We start from the raw sequence: 22,204 nt of genomic DNA, 5'->3' as shown, positions 1-22,204 counted from the left end.
ATAGAAAAGCTGTCTCTACAACCACCAGTAAAATTCGACCCCTTCAAGGACTCCAGTCTCACCAAAAGCCACATTTCTGTTGGTTTTAAAATTCCCAAAGTACTGCAAACAGATTCTAGAGAAATCCAACCCTGTTTGACCACACATAATTAGGATTTAGAAGTGGGAAAGGGATAGAAGACACCAGGTTTCCGAAACAAAAGCCTTAAACTTCAACGCTCAAAAAATACTATAATAATTGTACCTCATCCAAGAGTTGTCAATTACACTTATCCTAAAACCATCAAGTGACGTTCTTGAATTGAATGGCTTCTTCTGAAACAAAGAAAGTGTGAAGTAGCTACATCGTAACAGGATTACACCCACATAGACATCAATGGATGGTCATGGATTCTACATCCTGAGGTCCATTGTGTGGTCACACCAGGGAAGAGGGCCATGTTCCAACTAACAAAGACCCTAATTTGATGGATTTTGACCTTAAAAGGCAAGTCTTTGATGAGAGGGACAGAGATCACAAAACCTCACAGAAGGAGTCCAGCCAAAGACTGGAAAGACCCAGCCTAAAGAAGAAGAGGTTCTGCTCCTGATTCTGCACTTCAAACTGGTGCAGCAGAGAACTGAAAGTGATCACCACCTCCAATCTGAAATCTTAACCACTGATTGACTGATCGATTGACTAACTGACCCCTCTTAATCTAGAATGTATCCTTTTGTCCTTTCAAGACAGTGAGACAGTTTGAATATACAAGCCAAGTCAGATGACCTTTATTTGGCAAATAAAACATTCAGGGGCTAACTCATCATTTTAAACAAAACACGACTGCGGTCAGTTTGGAGGTGAACAGTGGGAACCACCCACACCCATTACCTATCCGTAACAAGATGTTTTTCAGCCAGGCCTCCATCATTGTTACAACAGCATATTCCTATGTGGCTATCTGTTACCAACTTGATTTACTACACTCTGTGCATTCACATACATGCACAGTAAACTTAATTTAGACTTTATTACATTCCCTCTTACTCTGACCCAACTAATACCAGACTATTTCTGACTCGAGTTCTATCCCAATTCTCTGCGCACCTTGCTTTTCCTCAATAATATTAACTCGTGGTTCCACACCCCTGCGAAGTTAGTTTAAATCATTCCCGATAGCACTAGCAATTCGCCCCACAAGAAGATGGGTCCCAGCTCTGTTTAGATGCAATCCGTCCACCCTGTACAGGTCCAATCTCCCCAGAACTGGTCCCAATGTCCCAGGACTCCAAAGCCCTACCTCCAGCATAATTTCTCCAGCCATGCATTCACCTGCTCTATCCTCTTATTTCTATGCTCACTAGCAAGTGGTACCGGGAGTAATCCAGAGATTACTACCTTCGAGGTCCTGTTTGCTAGTTTCTTTCCTAGCTCCCTAAACTCTGCCTGCAGGATCTCATCCCTCTTTCTACCGATAACGTTGGTACCGATATAGACAACGACCGCTGGCTGTTCAGCCTCCCCCCTCAGAGTACTCTGTGACATCCTTGGCCCTGGCACCAGGGACACAACATACCATTCTGGATTCATGTCTGCGGCTACAGAAACGCCTGTCTGTTCCCCTAACAATGGAATCCCATTTCCCTACTGATTTCCCAATCTTCCTCCCGACCATCTGTATACCTGAGTCAACCACGGTGCCGTGGACTTGGTTCCGGCTGCATTTCCCAGAAGAACTATCACTCTCACCAGTCCTGCACTACCTTCCTGGTCCTTCTTGACTGCTTGGCAGTCGCCAATTCCCTCTTTGCCTACATACCCTTAAGCTGTGGGGTGACCACATCTATGGAAGTGCTATGCATGGAACTCTCAGCCTCGTGCATGTGCCACAGTGACGGCAGTTGCTGCTCAAGCTGGAGCAGCCTGGAGCTCGAGCTGCTGCAGCTGATGACACGTCATGCACATGTAATTGTTCCCACTTGGAACAGGATGTGCACTCCCCAGGTCCGAGCTGCCCTGCCATGCCTCTATTTATTAGACTATTAAACTTATAACTTAAATAAAGACTCACCAGCTACTCACCAGTTAGCTGCTTCCCTTGTGCTAACATCACTTTATTTTATAGAGAAGTTAACTGCAATGTTTTAGTTAACTATTATCTCAAAACCTTTGATATTAATTTCCTGAAAAATTCTGAAATCTTTAGTGTTACTATCCCTTGTTATTTAATTTTAACTTTATCACCCAAATCTGATTAATTGGTTGAGTACTGATTGGAATTATAAGAAATAAAAAAGGCCTCAGTTTTTAGTATTTGTACAAATTAATCTATCTGGCCTTACTTTACAGTTGATTAATTTAGATTAAATTAAAAGCTTACCTGTGATGTCATAATGCTCCCAGGACAGCTCAATCCTGCTGACTCTCTGCTCCCACTCTTTTTGAATCTCCACTCTGGCTCTCAGCTCCCGCTCTTTTTGAATCTCCACTCTGGCTCTCAGATCCCGCTCTTTTTGAATCCCCACTCTGGCTCTCAGCTCCCGCTCTTTTTGAATCTCCACTCTGGCTCTCAGCTCCCGCTCTTTTTGAATCTCCACTCTGGCTCTCAGATCCCGCTCTTTTTGAATCTCCGCTCTGGCTTTCTGCTCCTGCTCTTTTTACACCTTCCCTCTGGTTCTCAGCTCCCGCTCTTTTTATGCCTTCCCTCTAGCTCTCAGCTCCCGCTCTTTTTGAATCTCCGCTCTGTCTCCTAGCACCTGTTCTTTTTGAATCTCCGCTCTGGCTCTCAGCTCCCGCTCTTTTTGAATCTCCGCTCTGGCTCTCAGTTCCCGCTCTTTTTACGCCTTCCCTCTGGCTCTCAGCTCCCGCTCTTTTTGAATCTCCGCTCTGGCTTTCTGCTGCCGCTATTTTTATGCCTTCCTGCTGGCTCTCAGCTCCCACTCCTTTTGAATCTCCGCTCTGGCTCTCAGCTCCCGCTCTTTTTGAATCTCCGCTCTGGCTCTTGGCTTCCATTCTTTTTAAATCTCTGCTCTGGCTCTCAGCTCCAGCTCTTTTTTTTCATTTATTTTGTTTTTGTCTTCACAATAGAAGGCACATATTCCATATCAGAAATTGAGGGTAACCAAAGAACTAATAAGAGCGAGGAACTTAAAAATGAATAGAGAAAAAAATTGAAGAAACTTAAGGGAGTAAAAGCCGACAAATCCCCAGGGCTTGATGGCCTACACCCGAGTGTTCGATAAGAGATAGCTGCAGAGGTAGTGCATGCACTGTTTATGATTTTCTAAAATTCCCTAGATTCTAGAACGGTCCCAGCAGATTGGTAGTTAGCAAATGCAATGCCTCTATTCAAGAAAGGAGTGCGAGAAAACAGGGAACTACAGACCCGCTAGCTTGACGTCAGTTGTCAGGAAAATGCTGGAATCTATTATTAAGGAAGTCTTAACAACGCACTTAGAAAATCAGAGGGGTGCAGGAGCAGAGGGACCTGGGTGTATATGTGCATAAGTCGTTGAAGGTGGCAGGGCACGTTTAGAGAGCAGTTAATAAAGCATACAGTATCCTGGGCTTTATTAATAGGAACATAGAGTACAAGAGCAAGGAAGTTATGTTGAACTTATATAAGACACTAGTTCGGCTGCAGCTGGAGTATTGTATCCAGTTCTGGATGCCGTACTTTAAGAAAGATGTGAGGACATTGGAGAGAGTGCAGAAAAGATTCACGAGAATGGTTCCAGGGATGAAGAACTTCAGTTATGAAGATAGATTGGAAAAGTTGGGACTGTTTTCCTTCGAGAAGAAAAGGCTGAGAGGTGATTTGTTAGAGGAATTCAAAATCATGAAAGGCCTGGACAGAGTAGATAGGGAGAAACTGTTCTCACTCGCGAAAAGATCGAGAACGAGAGGGCCAGATTTAAAGTAACAGGTAAGAGAAGCAAAAGTGACATAAGGAAAAACGTTTTCACACAGCGAGTGGTTAAGGTCTGGAATGCGCTGCCAGAGAGTGTGGTGGAGGCAGGTTCCACTGAAGTATTCAAAAGGGAATTAGGCTGTTGTATGAAAAGGAAGAATGTGCAAAAGGAAGAAACTTACCTCGGGGATTCGTGGCCTACATTCACGGAGAAGACTTGGAGGGCGGAGTTCCGGACCTGTAAGTATAAAAAACTGACCTCGGGGATTCGCGGCCTACATTCACGGAGAAGACTCGGAGGGCGGAGTTCCGGACCTGTAAGCATAAAAAACTTACCTCGGGGATTCGCGGCCTACATTCACGGAGAAGACTTGGAGGGCGGAGTTCCAGACCATATAACATAGAACATTACAGCGCAGTACAGACCCTTCGGCCCTCGATGTTGCGCCGACCTGTGAAACCATCTGACCTACACTATTCCATTTTCATCCATATTTCTACCCAATGATCACTTAAATGCCCTTAAAGTTGGCGAGTCTACTACTGTTGCAGGCAGGGCGTTCCACGCCCCTACTACTCTCTGAGTAAAGAAACTACCTCTGACATCTGTCCTATATCTATCACCCCTCAACTTAAAGCTATGTCCCCTCGTGTTTGCCATCACCATCCGAGGAAAAAGACTCTCACTATCCACCCTATCTAACCCTCTGATTATCTTATATGTCTCTATTAAGTCACCTCTCCTCCTCCTTCTCTCTAACGAAAACAACCTCAAGTCCCTCAGCCTTTCTTCGTAAGACCTTCCCTCCATACCAGGCAACATCCTAGTAAATCTCCTCTGCACCCTTTCCAAAGCTTCCACATCCTTCCTACAATGCGGTGACCAGAACTGCACGCAATACTCCAGGTGCGGCCGCACCAGAGTTTTGTACAGCTGCAGCATAACCTCGTGGCTCCGAAACTCGATCCCCCTACTAATAAAGGCTAACACACCATATGCCTTCTTAACAGCCCTATTAACCTGGGTGGCAACTTTCAGGGATTTATGTACCTGGACACCAAGATCTCTCTGCTCATCTACACTACCAAGAATCTTCCCATTAGCCCAGTACTCTGCATTCCTGTTACTCCTTCCAAAGTGAATCACCTCACACTTTTCCGCATTAAACTCCATTTGCCATCTCTCAGCCCAGCTCTGCAGCCTATCTATGTCCCTCTGTAACCTGCAACATCCTTCGGCACTATCCACAACTCCACCGACCTTCGTGTCATCCGCAAATTTACTAACCCACCCTTCTACACCCTCTTCCAGGTCATTTATAAAAATGACAAACAGCAGTGGCCCCAAAACAGATCCTTGCGGTACACCACTAGTAACTAAACTCCAGGATGAACATTTGCCATCAACCACCACCCTCTGTCTTCTTTCAGCTAGCCAATTTCTGATCCAAAGCACTAAATCACCTTCAATCCCATACTTCCGTATTTTCTGCAATAGCCTACCGCGGGGAACCTTATCAAACGCCTTACTGAAATCCATATACACCACATCCACGGCTTTACCCTCATCCACCTGTTTGGTCACCTTCTCAAAAAACTCAATAAGGTTTGTGAGGCACGACCTACCCTTCACAAAACCGTGCTGATTATCGCTAATGAACTTATTCTTTTCAAGATGATTATAAATCCTATCTCTTATAACCTTTTCCAACATTTTACCCACAACCGAAGTAAGGCTCACAGGTCTATAATTACCAGGGCTGTCTCTACTCCCCTTCTTGAACAAGGGGACAACACTTGCTATCCTCCAGTCTTCCGGCACTATTCCTGTCGACAATGACGACAGAAAGATCGAGGACAAAGGCTCTGCAATCTCCTCCCTGGCTTCCCAGAGAATCCTAGGATAAATCCCATCTGGCCCAGGGGACGTATCTATTTTCACACTTTCCAAAATTGCTAACACCTCCTCCTTGTGAACCTCAATCCCATCTAGCCTAGTAGTCTGTATCTCAGTATTCTCCTCGACAACATTTTCTTTCTCTACTGTAAATACTGACGAAAAATATTCATTTAACGCTTCCCCTATCTCCTCTGATTCCACACACAACTTCCCACTACTATCCTTGATTGGCCCTAATCTAACTCTAGTCATTCTTTTATTCCTGATATACCAATAGAAAGCCTTAGGGTTTTCCTTGATCCTATCCGCCAATGACTTCTCGTGTCCTCTCCTCGCTCTTCTTAGCTCTCCCTTTAGATCCTTCCTGGCTAGCTTGTAACTCTCAAGCGCCCTAACTGAGCCTTCATGTCTCATCCTAACATAAGCCTTCTTCTTCCTCTTGACAAGCGCTTCAACTTCTTTAGTAAACCACGGCTCCCTCGCTCAACAACTTCCTCCCTGCCTGACAGGTACATACTTATCAAGGACACGCAGTAGCTGCTCCTTGAATAAGCTCCACATTTCGATTGTGCCCATCCCCTGCAGTTTCCTTCCCCGTCCTACGCATCCTAAATCTTGCCTAATCGCATCATAATTTCCTTTCCCCCAGCTATAATTCTTGCCCTGCGGTATATACCTGTCCCTGCCCATCGCTAAGGTAAACCTAACCGAATTGTGATCACTATCACCAAAGTGCTCACCAACTTCTAAATCTAACACCTGGCCGGGTTCATTACCCAGTACCAAATCCAATGTGGCATCGCCCCTGGTTGGCCTGTCTACATACTGTGTCAGAAAACCCTCCTGCACACACTGGACAAAAACTGACCCATCTAAAGTACTCGAACTATAGTATTTCCAGTCAATATTTGGAAAGTTAAAGTCCCCCATAACAACTACCCTGTTACTCTCGCTCCTGTCGAGAATCATCTTCGCTATCCTTTCCTCTACATCTCTGGAACTATTCGGAGGTCCATAGAAAACTCCCAACAGGGTGACCTCTCCTCTCCTGTTTCTAACCTCGGCCCATACTACCTCAGTAGACGAATCCTCAAACGTCCTCTCTGCTGCCGTAATACCCTCCTTGATTAACAATGCCACACCCTCCCCTCTTTTACCATCTTCTCTGTTCTTACTGAAACATCTAAATCCCGGAACCTGCAACATCCATTCCTGTCCCTGCTCTACCCATGTCTCCGAAATGGCCACAACATCGAGATCCCAGGTACCAACCCATGCTGCAAGCTCACCCACCTTATTCCAGATGCTCCTGGAGTTGAAGTCAGTATAAAAAGCTTACCTCGGGGATTCGCGGCCTACATTCACGGAGAAGACTCGGAGGGTGGAGTTCCGGACCTGTAAGTATAAAAAACTTACCTCGGGTAAAAAAAACTGAAAAGTGACGTCACAGGAAAGCTGTAACCTAATTGGTTGGTAGGAAATTTGTACTGAATTTGAAAATAAAACATTGATAAAAATTGATTAAAACCCTAATTAACTAATTAATAAGTAGAGTAACTAAACCAGAGGGAGGAGATTACTGTATTCAGTCAGCATTTAATATTTATAGTAGGAATCTAGCACTAGGGACCATATCGTTAATTATAACAATTTAGTAAGGCTTTAATAAGTATTTATTATTATTTATTAAATAGTGCGAGAAATGTCAGTTAGAGGGGTGAAGTGCTTCACCTGTGAGATGTGGGAGGTCCGTGACGCTTCCAGCGTTCCGGACAACTACATCTGCAGGAAGTGTACCCAGTTGCAGCTCCTCACAGACCGCATGGATCAATTGGAGTAGCAACTGGATGTACTTACGAGCATGCAGGTGGCAGAAAGTGTCATAGACAGGAGTTTTAGAGAAGTGGTTACACCCAAGGTTCAGGCAGATAGATGGGTGACCGCTAGAAGGGGCAGACAGTCAGTGCAGGAGTCCCCTGTGGCTGTCCCCCTCTCTAACAAGTATACCGTTTTGGATACTGTTGGGGGGGGGTGGCCTATCAGGGGAAAACAGCAGCAGACAGAGCAGTGGCACCACGGCTGGCACTGTTGTTCAGCAGGGAGGGACAAAGCGCAGAAGAGCAATAGTTATAGGGGACTCTATAGTCAGGGGCACACATAGGCGCTTCTGTGGACGTGAAAGAGACTCCAGGATGGTATGTTGCCTCCCTGGTGCCAGGGTCAAGGATGTCTCTGAACGGACAGGGGGCATTCTGAAGGGGGAGGGTGAACAGCCAGAGGTTGTGGTGCACATCGGTACCAACGACATAGGCAGGAAGAGTGACGAGGTCCTGCAGGGGGAGTTTCGGGAGTTAGGTAGAAAGTTAAAAGACAGGACCTCTCGGGTTGTAATCTCAGCATTCCCCCCTGTGCCACGTGCCAGTAAGACTAGAAATAGGAAGATAATGCAGCTAAACACGTGGCTGAACAGCTGGTGTAGAAGGGAGCGTTTCAGATATCTGGACCATTGGGATCTCTTCAGGGACAGATGGGACCTGTACAAGAAGGACGGGTTGCATCTAAACTGGAGGGACACAAATATCCTGGCTGCGACGTCTGCTAGCGTCACTCGGGAGGGTTTAAACTAGCGTGGCAGGGGGGTGGGAACCAGAGCAGTAGGACAGCAAGTGAAATAAATGAGGGGGAACTAGTAAATAAGGCCAGTAAGACTAAGAGGAAGAGCAGGCAGGGAGATGTTGCTGAGCACAGCGGGATTGGTGGTCTGAACTGCATTTGTTTCAATGCAAGAAGTATAACAGGTAAGGCAGATGGAACTTAGAGCTTGGATTAGTACTTGGAACTATGATGTTGTTGCTATTACAGAGACTTGGTTGAGGGAAGGACAGGATTGGCAGCTAAATGTTCCAGGATTCAGAAGCTTCAGGCGGGATAGAGGGGGATGTAAAAGGGGTGGGGGAGTTGCATTACTGGTTAAGGAGAATATCACAGCTGTACTGCGGGAGGACACCTCGGAAGGGTCATGCAGCGAGGCAATATGGGTGGAGCTCAGGAATAGGAAAGGTGCAGTCACGATGTTGGGGGTTTACTAAAGGCCTCCCAACAGCCAGCGGGAGGTAGAGGAGCAGATATGTAGACAGATTTTGGAAAGATGTAAAGGTAACAGGGTTGGAGTGGTGGGTGATTTTAACTTCCCCTATATTGACTGGGACTCACTTAGTGCTCGGGGCTTCGATGGGGCAGAATTTGTAAGGAGCATCCAGGAAGGCTTCTTGAAAAAATACGTAGATAGTCCAACTAGGGATGGGGCCGTACTGGACCTGCTTTGGGGAATGAGCCCGGCCAGGTGGTCGAAGTTTCAGTAGGGGAGCATTTCGGGAACAGTGACCATAATTCCATAAGTTTTAAGGTACTTGTGGATAAGGATAAGAGTAGTCCTCGGGTGAAGGTGCTAAATTGGGGGAAGGCTAATTATAACAATATTAGGCAGGAACTGAAGAATTTAGATTGGGGGCGGCTATTTGAGGGTAAATCAACATCTGACATGTGGGAGTCTTTCAAACGTCAGTTGATTAGAATCCAGGACCAGCATGTTCCTGTGAGGAAGAAGCATAAGTTTGGCAAGTTTCGGGAACCTTGGATAACGAGGGATATTGTGAGCCTTGTCAAAAAGCAAAAGGAAGCATTCATAAGGGCTGGAAGGCTAGGAACAGACGAATCCCTTGAGGAATATAAAGACAGTAGGAAGGAACTTAAGCAAGGAGTCAGGAGGGCTGAAAGGGGTTATGAGAAGTCATTGGTAAACAGGATTAAGGAAAATCCCAAGGCTTTTTATACGTATATAAAGAGCAAGAGGGCAACCAGGGAAAGGGTTGGCCCACTCAAGGACAGAGAAGGGAATCTATGTGTGGAGCCAGAGGAAATGGGCGAGGTACTAAATGGGTACTTTGCATCAGTATTCACCAAGGAGAAGGACTTGGTGGATGATGAGCCTAGGGAAGGGAGTGTAGATAGTCTCAGTCATCTCATTATCAAAAAGGAGGAGGTGTTGGGTGTCTTGCAAAGCATTAAGGTAGATAAGTCCCCAGGGCCTGATGGGATCTACCCCAGAATACTAAGGGAGGCAAGGGAAGAAATTGCTGGGGCCTTGACAGAAATCTTTGCATCCTCATTGGCTACAGGTGAGGTCCCAGAGGACTGGAGAATAGCCAATGTTGTTCCTTTGTTTAATAAGGGTAGCAAGGATAATCCAGAAAATTATAGGCCGGTGAGCCTTACGTCAGTGGTAGGGAAATTATTAGAGAGGATTCTTCGGGACAGGATTTACTCCCATTTGGAAACAAATGGACTTATTAGCAAGAGGCAGCATGGTTTTGTGAAGGGGAGGTCGTGTCTCACTAATTTGATTGAGTTTTTTCAGGAAGTTTCGAAGATGATTGATGAAGGAAGGGCAGTGGATGTTATCTATATGGACTTCAGTAAAGCCTTTGACAAGGTCCCTCATGGCAGACTGGTAAAAAAGGTGAAGTCACACAGAATCAGAGGGGAGCTGGCAAGATGAATACAGAACTGGTTCGGTCATAGAAGACAGAGGGTAGAAGTGGAAGGGTGCTTTTCTGAATGGAGGGATGTGACTAGTGGTGTTCCGCAGGGATCAGTGCTGGGACCTTTGCTGTTTGTAGTATATATTAATGATTTGGAGGAAAATGTAGCTGGTCTGATTAGTAAGTTTGCGGACGACACAAAGGTTGGTGGAGTTGCGGACAATGATGAGGATTGTCAGAGGATACAGCAGGATATAGATAGGTTGGAGACTTGGGTGGAGAAATGGCAGATGGAGTTTAATCCGGACAAATGTGAGGCAATGCATTTTGGAAGGTCTCGTGCAGGTGGGAAGTATACAGTAAATGGCAGAACCCTTAGGAGTATTGATTGGCAGAGAGATCTGGGCGTACAGGTCCACAGGTCACTGAAACTGGTAACGTAGGTGGATAAGGTAGTCAAGAAGGCATACGGCATGCTTGCCTTCATCGGTCGGGGCATAGAGTATAAAAATTGGCAAGTCATGCTGCAGCTGTACAGAACCTTAGTTACGCCACACTTAGAATATTACGTGCAATTCTGGTCGCCACACTACCAGAAGGACGTGGAGGCTTTGGAGAGGGTACAGAAGAGGTTTACCAGGATGTTGCCTGGTCTGGAGGGCATTAGCTATGAGGAGAGGTTGGATAAACTCGGATTGTTTTCACTGGAACGACGGAGGTGGAGGTGCGACATGATAGAGGTTTACAAAGTTATGAGCGGCATGGACAGAGTGGATAGTCAGAAGCTTTTTCCCAGGGTGGAAGAGTCAGTTACTAGGGGACATAGGTTTAAGGTGAGAGGGGCAAAGTTTAGAGGGGATGTGCGAGGCAAGTTCTTCACACAGAGGGTGGTGAGTGCCTGGAACCTGTTGCCGGGGGAGGTGGTGGAAGCAGGTACCATAGAGACGTTTAAGAGGCATCTTGACAAATACATGAATAGGATGGGAATCGAGGGATACGGACCCCGGAAGTGCAGAAGGTTTTAGTTTAGGCAGGCATCAAGATCGGCGCAGGTTTGGAGGGCCGAATGGCCTGTTCCTGTGCTGTACTGTTCTTTGTTTGTGCAGAATTATGAGGAGAAGGCGGGGAATGGCAGCAAGTGAATTGTTCCTTCAGAGAGCCAATACAGACATGATGGGCTGAATGGCCTCCTTCTGCACTGTGACAGTTCTGTGGTTCTGTGATCAGACAGAGTTAACATAGTTTTAGGAAAGGGAACTCGTGTTTGACAAATTTATTAAAGTTTTTGAGGATGTAATAAGTAGAGAAGATAAAGGAGAGCCAGCAGATATAATGCACTTGGATTTCCAAAAGGCATTTCGTAAGGTGCCACACATAAGGCTAACACAAAGATAAGGGCTCATCAATTTGAGGGTAATATATTAGCATGGATGGAGGATTGATTAACGGACAGGAAGCAGAGAGTAGGGATAACTGGAGCATTTTCAAGTTAGCAGGCTGTGACGAGTGGAGTGCCACAGAGATCAATGCTGGGGCCTCAGATATTTACAATTTATATTAATGACTTAGACGACAAGACTGGGAGTAATTTATCCAGGTTTTCTGACGATACAAAGCTTGGTGAAAATGTAAGCTGTGAGGAGGGCACAAAGAAGCTGCAAAGGGATATAGACAGGCTAAGTGAGTGGGCAACAAGTTAGCAGATGGAGTATAATGTGAGGAAGTGTGAGGTTATTCACTTTGATCATGAGAATAGAAAAGCAGAATATTTTTCAAAAGGCGTGAAACTTGTAAATGTTGATGGCCAAGGAGACTTGGGTGTTCTTGTACAAGGAACACAGAAAGTTAGCATGCAGGTACAGCAATTAGGAAGGGAAATGGCATGTTGGCCTTTATTGTAAGGGGAATGGAGTACAAGAACAAGGAAATCTTGCTACAATTTTATATGGCTTTGGTGAGACCACACCTGGAGTATTGTGCGTCGCTTTGATCTCCATATTAAAAGAAGGATATACTTGCCTTGGAGGTGGTATAGCGAAGGTTCACTAGATTGGTTGCTGGAATGAAAGGGTTGTCATGTGATGAGAAGCTGAGTAAATTGGGCCTATACTCTCTGGAGTTTAGAAGAATTTGAAGTGATCTCATTGAAATGTATAAGATTCAGAAGGGGGTTGACAGGACAGACACTGAGAGATTGTTTCCCGTGGCATTGCCTCAGGATAAGGGATTGATTATTTAGGACTGAAATGAGGAGAAAGTTCTTCACTCACAGGGTTTTGAAGCTTTGGAATTCTTTACACGAGAAAGTTGTGGAGTCTTCATCGTTGAGTATATTTAAGGCTGAGATAGAAAGATGTTTGATCTCGCAGGAAATCAAGGAATATGGAGAGCTGGTGGGAAAGTGGAGTTGTGGAAGAAAATTAGCCATGATCGTACTGAATGGTGGTGCAGGCTCTACTCCTGCTCCTATTGCTTATGTCCTCATATTTGAATAAAGGTGTCTCCCTCTGATCAGTTGGAAATTTTCAAGGTTTTCAGTCACCCTATCCTTAATTATAGACGGTCTCAATTTATTGACAACTGAAATTAGGTTAAATGTCTATAACTCCCTGGTTTTCCTCTTTGAAGGCTTCTTGTCACTGACTGATCAGCCAGAGGAAATAGGTTTTTTTCCCTATTCATCCAATCAACATCCTTCATAAATTTAAAAGAAACTTCTGTTAAATATTCTCAATCTTCCCTATACCATTGGAAATATCCCCAATTTTGATATCAAGTGTAGGTAGGTGGGGACATCAAAGAAGAGAGAGAAAGAGTATGAACAGTTTGGAGTAACGACAGCCAATTTTTATGCACACATTGGGATGGCTAAATTTTAAAATAAACTGCCACGTTTTCCACCATCATGCTAATTGTGACCAGACTGATATAATTGACATTGTTAAACCTGTATTTTGGTGGTGATGCTTGTTTTACAGTCTTCTGAAAGAACCAAATTTAAATGCAAAAATATACCTAAATAGGATCAATTTTAGTTGAAGAAGGATAAATTCAAAGAGATTCATATATAGTATTATGAAGGTACCTGTCCTATTTGACTAGATTTACGTGTGGTCGAACCAATACTCATTCTTCTCTGCTCAAGAAGAGCTCTGTGTTTTGCTCCACTGCTGCGTGTATCCATGGGGTGCTTTCTTCGAGTAGCAGTAACAAATGCTTCCGGAATTAAAGATATAACAATAATTAACAGTTGGAAATACAAGATATATTTCATCAAAAAATAAAGACATCCCAATCCATCAACTTGGTACATTCTGGTCTGTTAGGAGAAGTATGGCAAGATAACTCGGAAGATTAGAACATTTCTCACTTCCATTTCCTGCATCAGTTGATATTTCCATGTTTCACATTTTCAAGTCTAACAGGAGGTAAAAGGACAGGAGTTGCATCTCCCGCGATTGCATGTGAGAGGGGTTGTTGGAGATGATAGAGGAGTGGGCCAGGGTGTCACAGCAGGAATTGCCCCTTCTGAATGCTGAAAGGGGAGGGGAGGGAAGGATGTGTTTGGTGGTGATATCACGCTGGAGATGGCAGAAACGGAGGAAGATGATACCTTGACTGTGGAGGCTGGAAGCATGGAAGATGTCGACAAGAGCAACCCTATTGTGGTTCTGGGAGGGGCGGGGGGAATAGGTGAGAGCAGAAGTGTGGGAAATGGAATGGACAGAGTCAAGGTCTCTGTCAACCAAGGTGAAGTTGGGAAGTCCTTGGTTGAGGAAAAGGGAAGACATATCGAAACACTGTCGTGGAAGGTTGCATCATTAGAACAGATGCGACAGAGAAACTGGGAGTAGGGAATAGAGTCCTTATAGGAAATTGGGTATGTAAAAAGGAAGAAATTATCCAAAGTAAACTTGGGCCTCAATAGGGACTAAGAGAATGGCAGAGGTGTTAAGCAAATGCTTGGTATCTGTCTTCACGATAGAAGACACATTTTGGAAATTATAGGGAACCAAGAGTCTATTGAGCATGAGGAACTTAAAGAAATTAGTATTAGAAAAGAAATAATACTGGAGAACTTAATGGGACTAATAGTTGACAAATCCACTGCTCCTAATGGCCTACATTCTTTATCAGACGGACTGGAGCGGTTCAAGAAGGCGGCTCAACACCACCTTCTCAAGGACAATTAGCGATGGGCGACAAATGCTGGCCTTGCCAGTGACATTCCCATCCCACAAAAAGGAATAAATAAAAAAAAATTCTCCGAGTTTTAAAAGCAGAAGCTACAGAGATAGTGAATGCACTGGTTTTGATCTTCCACAGAATCGTTACAGCGCAGAAGGAGGCCATTTGGCCATCGTGTCTGCACTGGCTCTTCTAATGAGCATTTCACCTTGTGCCACTCCCCTGCCTTCTCCCTGAATTTCCCAGAATTCCCTAAATTCTTGATGGTCCCCATGGATTTAAAATTAGCAAAAGTAACCCTGCTATTCAGGAAAGGTCGGAGAGGGAAAACAGGGAACTATAGGCCAGTTAGCCTGATAATAGTCATTGGGAAAATGCTAGCATTTATTATTAGGGATGTGGTAACAGGGTATGTAGAAAAATCATAATATGATTCGGCTGAGTCAACACGGATTTATGAACGGGAAATCGCATTTGACAAATGTTAGAGTTTTTTCAGGTTGTAACCAGCAGGGTAGATAAGGGGGAATGGATGTAGTGTATTTGAATTTTCTAAAAGGTTCAATAAGGTGCCACACTAGAGGTTATCACACAGGTGTCAACCATGGCTCAGCTGGTACCACTCTCGTCTTTGAGTGACAAGGTTATGGGTTCAAGTTCCACTCCAGGACTTGAGTACAACAATCAAGGCTGACACTCCAGTGCTGTGCTGCGGGTGTGCTGCACTGTTGGAGGAGTTGTGACATTTAAACCAAGGCCCTACCTACTCTGGCAGCATCTGTGGAAAGAGAAGCAGAGTTAACGTTTTGGATCAGCGACCCTTCTATAAGCCCACTGACTCCCACAGCTACCTCGACTACACTTCTTCACACCCTACCTCCTGTAAGGACTCCATTCCATTCTCCCAGTTCCTCCGTCTCCGACGCATCTGCTCTGATGATGCTACCTTCCATGACGGTGCTTCTGATATGACCTCCTTTTTCCTCAACCGAGGATTTCCCCCCACTGTGGTTGACAGGGCCCTCAACCGTGTCCGACCCATTCCCCGCACCTCTACCCTCACCCCTTCCCCTCCCTCCCAGAACCGTGACAGGGTTCCCCTTGTCCTCACTTTTCATCCCACCAGCCTCCATATCCAAAGGATCATCCTCCGCCATTTTCGCCACCTCCAGCGTGATGCCACTACCAGTCGCATCTTCCCCTCCCTTCCCCTGTCAGCATTCCGAAGGGATCATTCCCTCCGCGACACCCTGGTCCACTCCTCCATTACCCCCACCACCTCGTCCCCGTCCCAGGGCACCTTCCCTTGCAATCGCAGGAGGTGTAATACCTGCCCATTTACCTCCTCTCTCCTCACTATCCCAGGCCCCAGACACTCCTTTCAGGTGAAGCAGCGATTTACTTGTACTTCTTTCAATGTAGTATACTGTATTCGCTGCTCACAGTGTGGTCTCCTCTACATTGGGGAGACCAAGCGCAGACTGGGTGACCGCTTTGCGGAACATCTCCGCTCAGTCCGCAAGCAGGACCCTGAGCTTCCGGTTGCTTGCCATTTCAACACTCCCCCCTGCTCTCATGCTCACATCTCTGTCCTGGGATTGCTGCAGTGTTCCAGTGAACATCAACGCAAGCTCGAGGAACAGCATCTCATCTACCGATTAGGCACACTACAGCCTGCCGGACTGAACATTGAGTTCAATAATTTCAGAAAGAGTTCCGAAGAAGGGTCGCTGATCCGAAACGTTAACTCTGCTTCTCTTTCCACAGATGCTGCCAGACCTGCTGAGTGATTCCAGCATTTCTTGTTTTTGTTTCAGATTTCCAGCATCCGCAGTATTTTGCTTTTACCCTACCTACTCTCTTAGGTGCATTACTGGAGTATTGCATTCAGTCCTACTCATCACACTTTAGGAAGGATGAGAGGGTGCAGAGGAAATTTACCAAAATGTTTCCAGGGATGGGAGCCTTTAGTTACAAGGTTAGGTTGGAAAAGCTGTGGTTGCTCTCCTTAGGGAAAAGGACATTTAGGGGAGATTTGATAGAGGTGTACGAGATTATGACAGGCACAGATAAAGTTAGACAAGGAAAAACTTTTCCCATGAACTAATGGTACAAGGACTAGGGGACACTGGTTGCAGGTTTTGGTCAAGAGATGCACTTTTTTACACAGCGGGTGGTAATAACCTGGAATCTGCTGCCCAAAAGCGTGGTGGAAGTGGAGATAATCAATGTTTTTCAAAAGGAAATTGGATGGTCACTTGAAGGAAATAAACTTGCAGGGCTACGGGGATCAGGTGGGGGACTGGGACTGACTGGATTGCTCAAGGAGAGCCAGTAGGGACTTGATGGGCCCAGTGGCCTCCTTCTGTGTCATAAATGACTCTATAACTCTACAAAAGATCCCATAGCACCATTTTGAAGAAGAGCAGGGAAGTAATCCCTGGTGTCCTGGCCAATATTTATCCCTCAATCTATATCTAAAAAACAGAATATCTGGTCATTATCGCATTGCTGTTTGTGGGAGTTTGCTGTGTGCAAATTAGCTGCTGTGTTTCCTACATTTCAACAATGACTATACTTCAAAAGTACTTCACTGACTGTAAAGTGCTTTGAGACGTCCAGCAGTCGTTATAGAAATGGAAGTCTCTTTTTTTCTTTAAAATTAGGATGGCAATAATATATTGGCATAGATTGAGGGTTGGTTAACGGGCAAAAAGTACGAATAAACAGGTTACTTTTGGGTCGGCAGGCTGTAACTAGTGGGGTATCTCAAGGAACAATGCTTGGTCCTCAGCTATTTACAATTTTTGTCAATGGTTTAGATGAGGGGAACGAGAATAATGTATTTAAATTTACTGACAATACAAAGTTATGTGGGAAAATAAACAGTAAGGAGGATGCAAAGAGGCTGCAAAGGATTTAGATGGGTTAAATATGTAGAAATGTAAAGAAATCCACTTTGCTTGGAAAAATAGAAAAGCAGAATATTTTTTAAATGGTGAGAGACTAACAGAGGGATCTGGGTGTCCTTGTACATGAATCAGAGAAAGTTAGCATGCTGGCACAGCAAGCAATTAGGAAGGTAAATGGTACGTTTGCCTTTATTTGAAAGGAATTGGAGTATAAGAGTAAAGACGTCCTACTATAATTATATAGGGCCTTGGTGAAACCACACCTGGAGTACTATGTACAGTATTGGTCTCCTTATCTAAGGAAGGTGTTACAAGGCCTTTTGTTTTTGTATTAAAATCTTAGAATTCTGTGTGTTTTACAAAACTGAAAAAGAATTTTCAGTGGACATTGAAGACACCAGCAAATAGTTGAAATTTTTAAATGTTTGAAAGGAAGTTGAGAACAAAAGCTGAACTTTATGGGTGCTTTGAAAGGAAGCTGAACTTGTATTCAAGGACAGAAAAGCAGGAAATTTCAAGGAAACCAGCAAAGGGTTTGACTTCCTCAAAGCAACTCTTTGAATGACAAGGGAGACTCTATGGCTGGACATGTGACCTGTTCAGGAAGGTTTGCTTTCACTTTGGACCTCTTAAAAAGCCAGTGAGTTGGACAAAGAGCAAGCATTTGAAATTTGGTTTTTGATCTGCCTAGAGATCCGAGAGGAAGACCCAGAAAAAGTGTTACCTCTCTCTGTAAAGGAATCCTGCATCTCTTGAGAAGAAACGCTGTATTTCAAATTCCTATTGTCTCCTGTCTCTGAAGAATCCCTGCATCAAGTGTGGTTCCTGTTGCCTCCTGTGTTCAAGAAATCCTGAAATCTGAAGCAAGCTTTTACTGCTATACCACTGCTGCAAGATCTAAGCAGAACTGTTGCTACACCCCTGCTGAAAGACCTGTGTGATGCCTGCTGCAGTTAAAGTGCCTTGAATGCCTACCCATCACAGATTGTTAATCAACCTCACCTGGAACGACTTAGAGTGGCATTTAACTATTTGCCTCTGGGACACCTCACCAAACCGAAGAACTCCCTACCAGAACGTGACAAATTAAACTATTTTATTATTCCTTCTATTCCTATGAAACAGCTGTAAACCAAAATCCTTTTTTCTCCGGTTAACCGTTTTTTTTGAATGCATGTGTGTGTGTGTATGCATGACGGCTATCAATGTCCTATTGCAGTTGATTGGTATCATCCTCACTGTTTGCCACACCTTCAAGTTTGGTATCATTGGCAAATTTTTAAATTTACTCTGTATTCCAATATCAAGTCATTTATATATATCAAAAAAAGAAGTGGTCCCAACAATGAACCTTGGGGAACACCACTGTCTATCATCCACCAGTCTGAAAAATAACCATTTACCACCACTCGGTATTTTCTCTTTTTATGCAAGCTGACGCTCCTATTCCATGAGCCTCAATTTTGTTAACCAATCTTTTATGTAGTCTTTTGTTAAACACTTTCTTAAAATCCGTATAGACATCATCCATTACATTCTCTTCATCAACCTTCTCTGTTACTTAATCAAAACATTCAATTAGATTCAGAGTCATGGATTAATATACGGCACAGACGAAGGCCATTTGCCCCGTCAAGTCCATGCCGACTCTCCATGGAGCTATTCAGTCAGCCCCACGCCCCCGCTTGATCCCTGTAGCCTTGCAAGTTTATTTCCTTCAAGTGGCCATCCAATTTCCTTTTGAAGTTATTATTGTCTCTGCTTCCACCACCCTTGTGGGCAGCGAGCTCCAGGTCATTACCACCAGCTGTGTAAAAAAGTTCTTCCTCATATTCCCCCTGCATCTCTTGCCCAAAACCTTCAATCTGTGTCCCCTAGTCCTTGTACCATTAGTTAATGGGAACAGTATTCCCTTGTCTAACTTACCTGTGCCTGTCATAATCTTGTACACCTCTATCAAATCTCCCCTCAATGTCTTTTTCTCTAAGGAGGGCAACCCAGCTTTTCCAACCTAACCTAAAAACTAAAATGCCCCATCCCTGAAACCATTCTGGTGATTCTCCTTTGCACCCTCTCAAGGACCCTCACAACCTTCCAGAAGTGTGGTGATCAGAACTGGACGCAATACTCCAGTTGGAGCCTAACCAGAGCTTTATAAAGGTTCAGCATTACTTCCTTGCTTTTGAACTCAATGCCTCCATTTATGAAGCCCAAGATCCCATATGCTTTACTAACCACTCTCTTGACATTTCCTGCCACGTTCAAAGATCAATGCTCATTTACCCCTAGGTCCCTCTGTTCCTGCACACACTTTACAACTGTGCCATTAAGTATATATTGCCTCTCCCTATTCCTTTTGCCAAAATGCATCACCTCACAGTTGTCAGTATTAAATTCCATCTGCCACCTGTCCGTCCATTCTGCTAGCCTATCTATCTCCTGTTGCAGGCGGTTCATATCATCCTCACTGTTTGCCACACCTCCAAGTTTGGTGTCATTGGCAAATTAAAGTGCCAGAGCACCATTAAATAGAGCCGGGGCGGTGCTCCAAATGGCTAAAGCGAGGTTCCCACCACCTTTTTGGCCTGACACTGGGAGCCCTACCGGCACAACTAAATCCTGCCCAATCTAGGCAGACTCTAAAGGCACAGAGCGACATCATCCGAAAGCCAGGTGTTAGTTCTCACATATACTCTGACGCTACCCAGCTCTACCTCACTACCACCTCTCTCAACTCCTCCATGGTTGCTATATTATCAGACTACTTATCCAACATCTGGTACTGGATGAGCAGAAATTTCCTCCAATTAAATATTGGCAAGACTGAAGCCATTGTTTTCAGTCCCTGCTTCAAACTCTGTTCCCTAACTACCGACTCGATCCCTCTTCCTGGCAGCAGTCTGAGATGAAACCAGTTGGTTCGCAACCTTGGTGTCATATTTGACCCTGAGATGAGCTTCTTACCACATATTGGTGCCATCACTTAAGACTGCCTATTTCCACCTTCATAACATCGCCTGACTTTGCCTGTCTCAGCTCATCTGCTGCTGAAACCTTCATGCCTTTGTTACCTTTAGACTTGATTATTCCAATGCACTCCTGGCTAGTCTGCCACAATTCTACCGTCCATAAACTTGAGGTCGTCCAAAACTCTGCTGCCCACATCTTATCTCGCACTAAGTCTCGTTCACTTATCACCCCTATGCTTGCTGACCTACATTGGCTCATGGTCAACCAACGTCTTGATTTTAGAAATCTCATCCTTATTTGCAAATCCCTCCATGGCCTCGTCCCTCCCTATCTCTGTAATCTCTTCAAGCTCCACAATCCTCCGAGATATCTGTGCTCCTCTAATTTGGACCTCTTGAGCAGCCCTGATATTGATCGCTCCACCATTGGTGGCTTCGCCTTCAGCTGCCTCGGCCCTAAGCTCTGGAATTCCTTTTCTACACCTCTCTGCATGTCTACCTGTCTTTCCTCCTTTAAGACATGCCTTAAAACCTTCCTGTTTGACCAAGCTTTTGGTCATCTGACCTAATATCCCCTTTTGTGGCTTGGTGTCATATATTGTTTTATAATGCTCCCTGCAATGTTTTATTACATTAAAGGCACTATATAAACATAAGTTGCTGGGTTGTTGTTGTACAGTGCAGTACTAAGAGAGCGCTGCACTGTTGGAGGGTCAGTACTGAGGGAGCGCTGCACTGACAAAGGGTCAGTACTGAGGGAGCAATGTGCTGACGGAGAGGCAGTACTGAGGAACGCTGTACTGACAGAGGGGTAGTACTAAGGAACGCTGTACTGACGGAAAGGCAGTACTGAAGGAGCACTGCACTGATGGACGGTCAGTACTGAGGCAGTGCTGCACCGATGGAGGGTCAGTACTGAGGGAGCATTGCTCTGACAGAGCGGCAGTACAGAGGAGCGCTGCACTGTTGGAGGGCCAGTACTGAGGGAGCGCTGCACTAACGGAGGGGCAGTACTGAGGTAGGCTGCACTGTTGGAAGGTCAGTACTGAGGGAGTGCTGCACTGTTGGAAGGTCAGTAGGTTAGTCAAACACGATCTACCTTTTACAAATCCATGCTGGCTTTCCTTAATTAACTCGAACTTCTCCAAGTGCCTGTTAATTTTTTTCTCTGATTTTTGTTTCTAATCACTGATGTTAAAATTACTGGCCTGTAGTTACGAGAACTATCCTTACACCCTTTCTTGAACAAGGGTATCACATTTGCCACTTTCCAATTCTCTGGCACCTCCCCCATATATAGCGAAGATTGGAAGATTATGGCAAGCCGTTCTGCTATCTCCATGCTCACTTCCCATAGCAATGTGGGATGTAAGTCATCCGGACCAGGTGACTTATCCACTCTAAACATAGCCAGCCTTTTCAGTACATCCTGCCTAGCAATTTCTCACAAACATATCTCCACTAAAAAGGACTTAGATTAAACTGGCACAATTGACTACTTCAGATTGACAACCCAAGAATGAACAGATGCTAATCCTTACTTTTTCCCACTTCAGGCATCCTGAAAAATGGTGAAATCAGCTAAGTGAGAACATTAAACTTCAAGTCCTTCTGGAGTACAACATAGTGGCATAAATCCTGTTTTTACCTAACAGGTAGAATATTATATTACAGATCAGATGTGTGACCATAAAAAGTCTAAGTACCTCTGGTTTCATGTAGCATCCATCTCCTTAAAAGGTACTGAATAATATTACATGATCATACTGGTGAGCTGGTATTGAATACTTTCTGTCTCTAAGTA

At 44.7% G+C, this 22,204-nt stretch overlaps 1 protein-coding gene across 3 annotated transcripts in view; it reads right to left on the bottom strand.

The window, feature by feature from the left end:
- Window positions 1-22,204, bottom strand: part of cep126 (centrosomal protein 126) — a 133,327-nt gene that overhangs the window by 33,335 nt on the left and 77,788 nt on the right. For all 3 annotated transcript variants that reach the window (XM_068034069.1, XM_068034070.1, XM_068034072.1), the window contains one exon: window positions 13,417-13,547. In XM_068034069.1, the coding sequence (XP_067890170.1) occupies window positions 13,417-13,547 (131 nt within the window). The remainder of the gene's footprint in view (window positions 1-13,416; window positions 13,548-22,204) is intronic.

The sequence above is a fragment of the Heterodontus francisci genome, chromosome 6, assembly GCF_036365525.1.
Source record: "Heterodontus francisci isolate sHetFra1 chromosome 6, sHetFra1.hap1, whole genome shotgun sequence".
NCBI lineage: Eukaryota > Metazoa > Chordata > Chondrichthyes > Heterodontiformes > Heterodontidae > Heterodontus > Heterodontus francisci.
The sequence above is the reverse complement of the archived record's forward strand: the minus strand, read 5'-3'. Positions and strand labels throughout refer to the sequence as shown.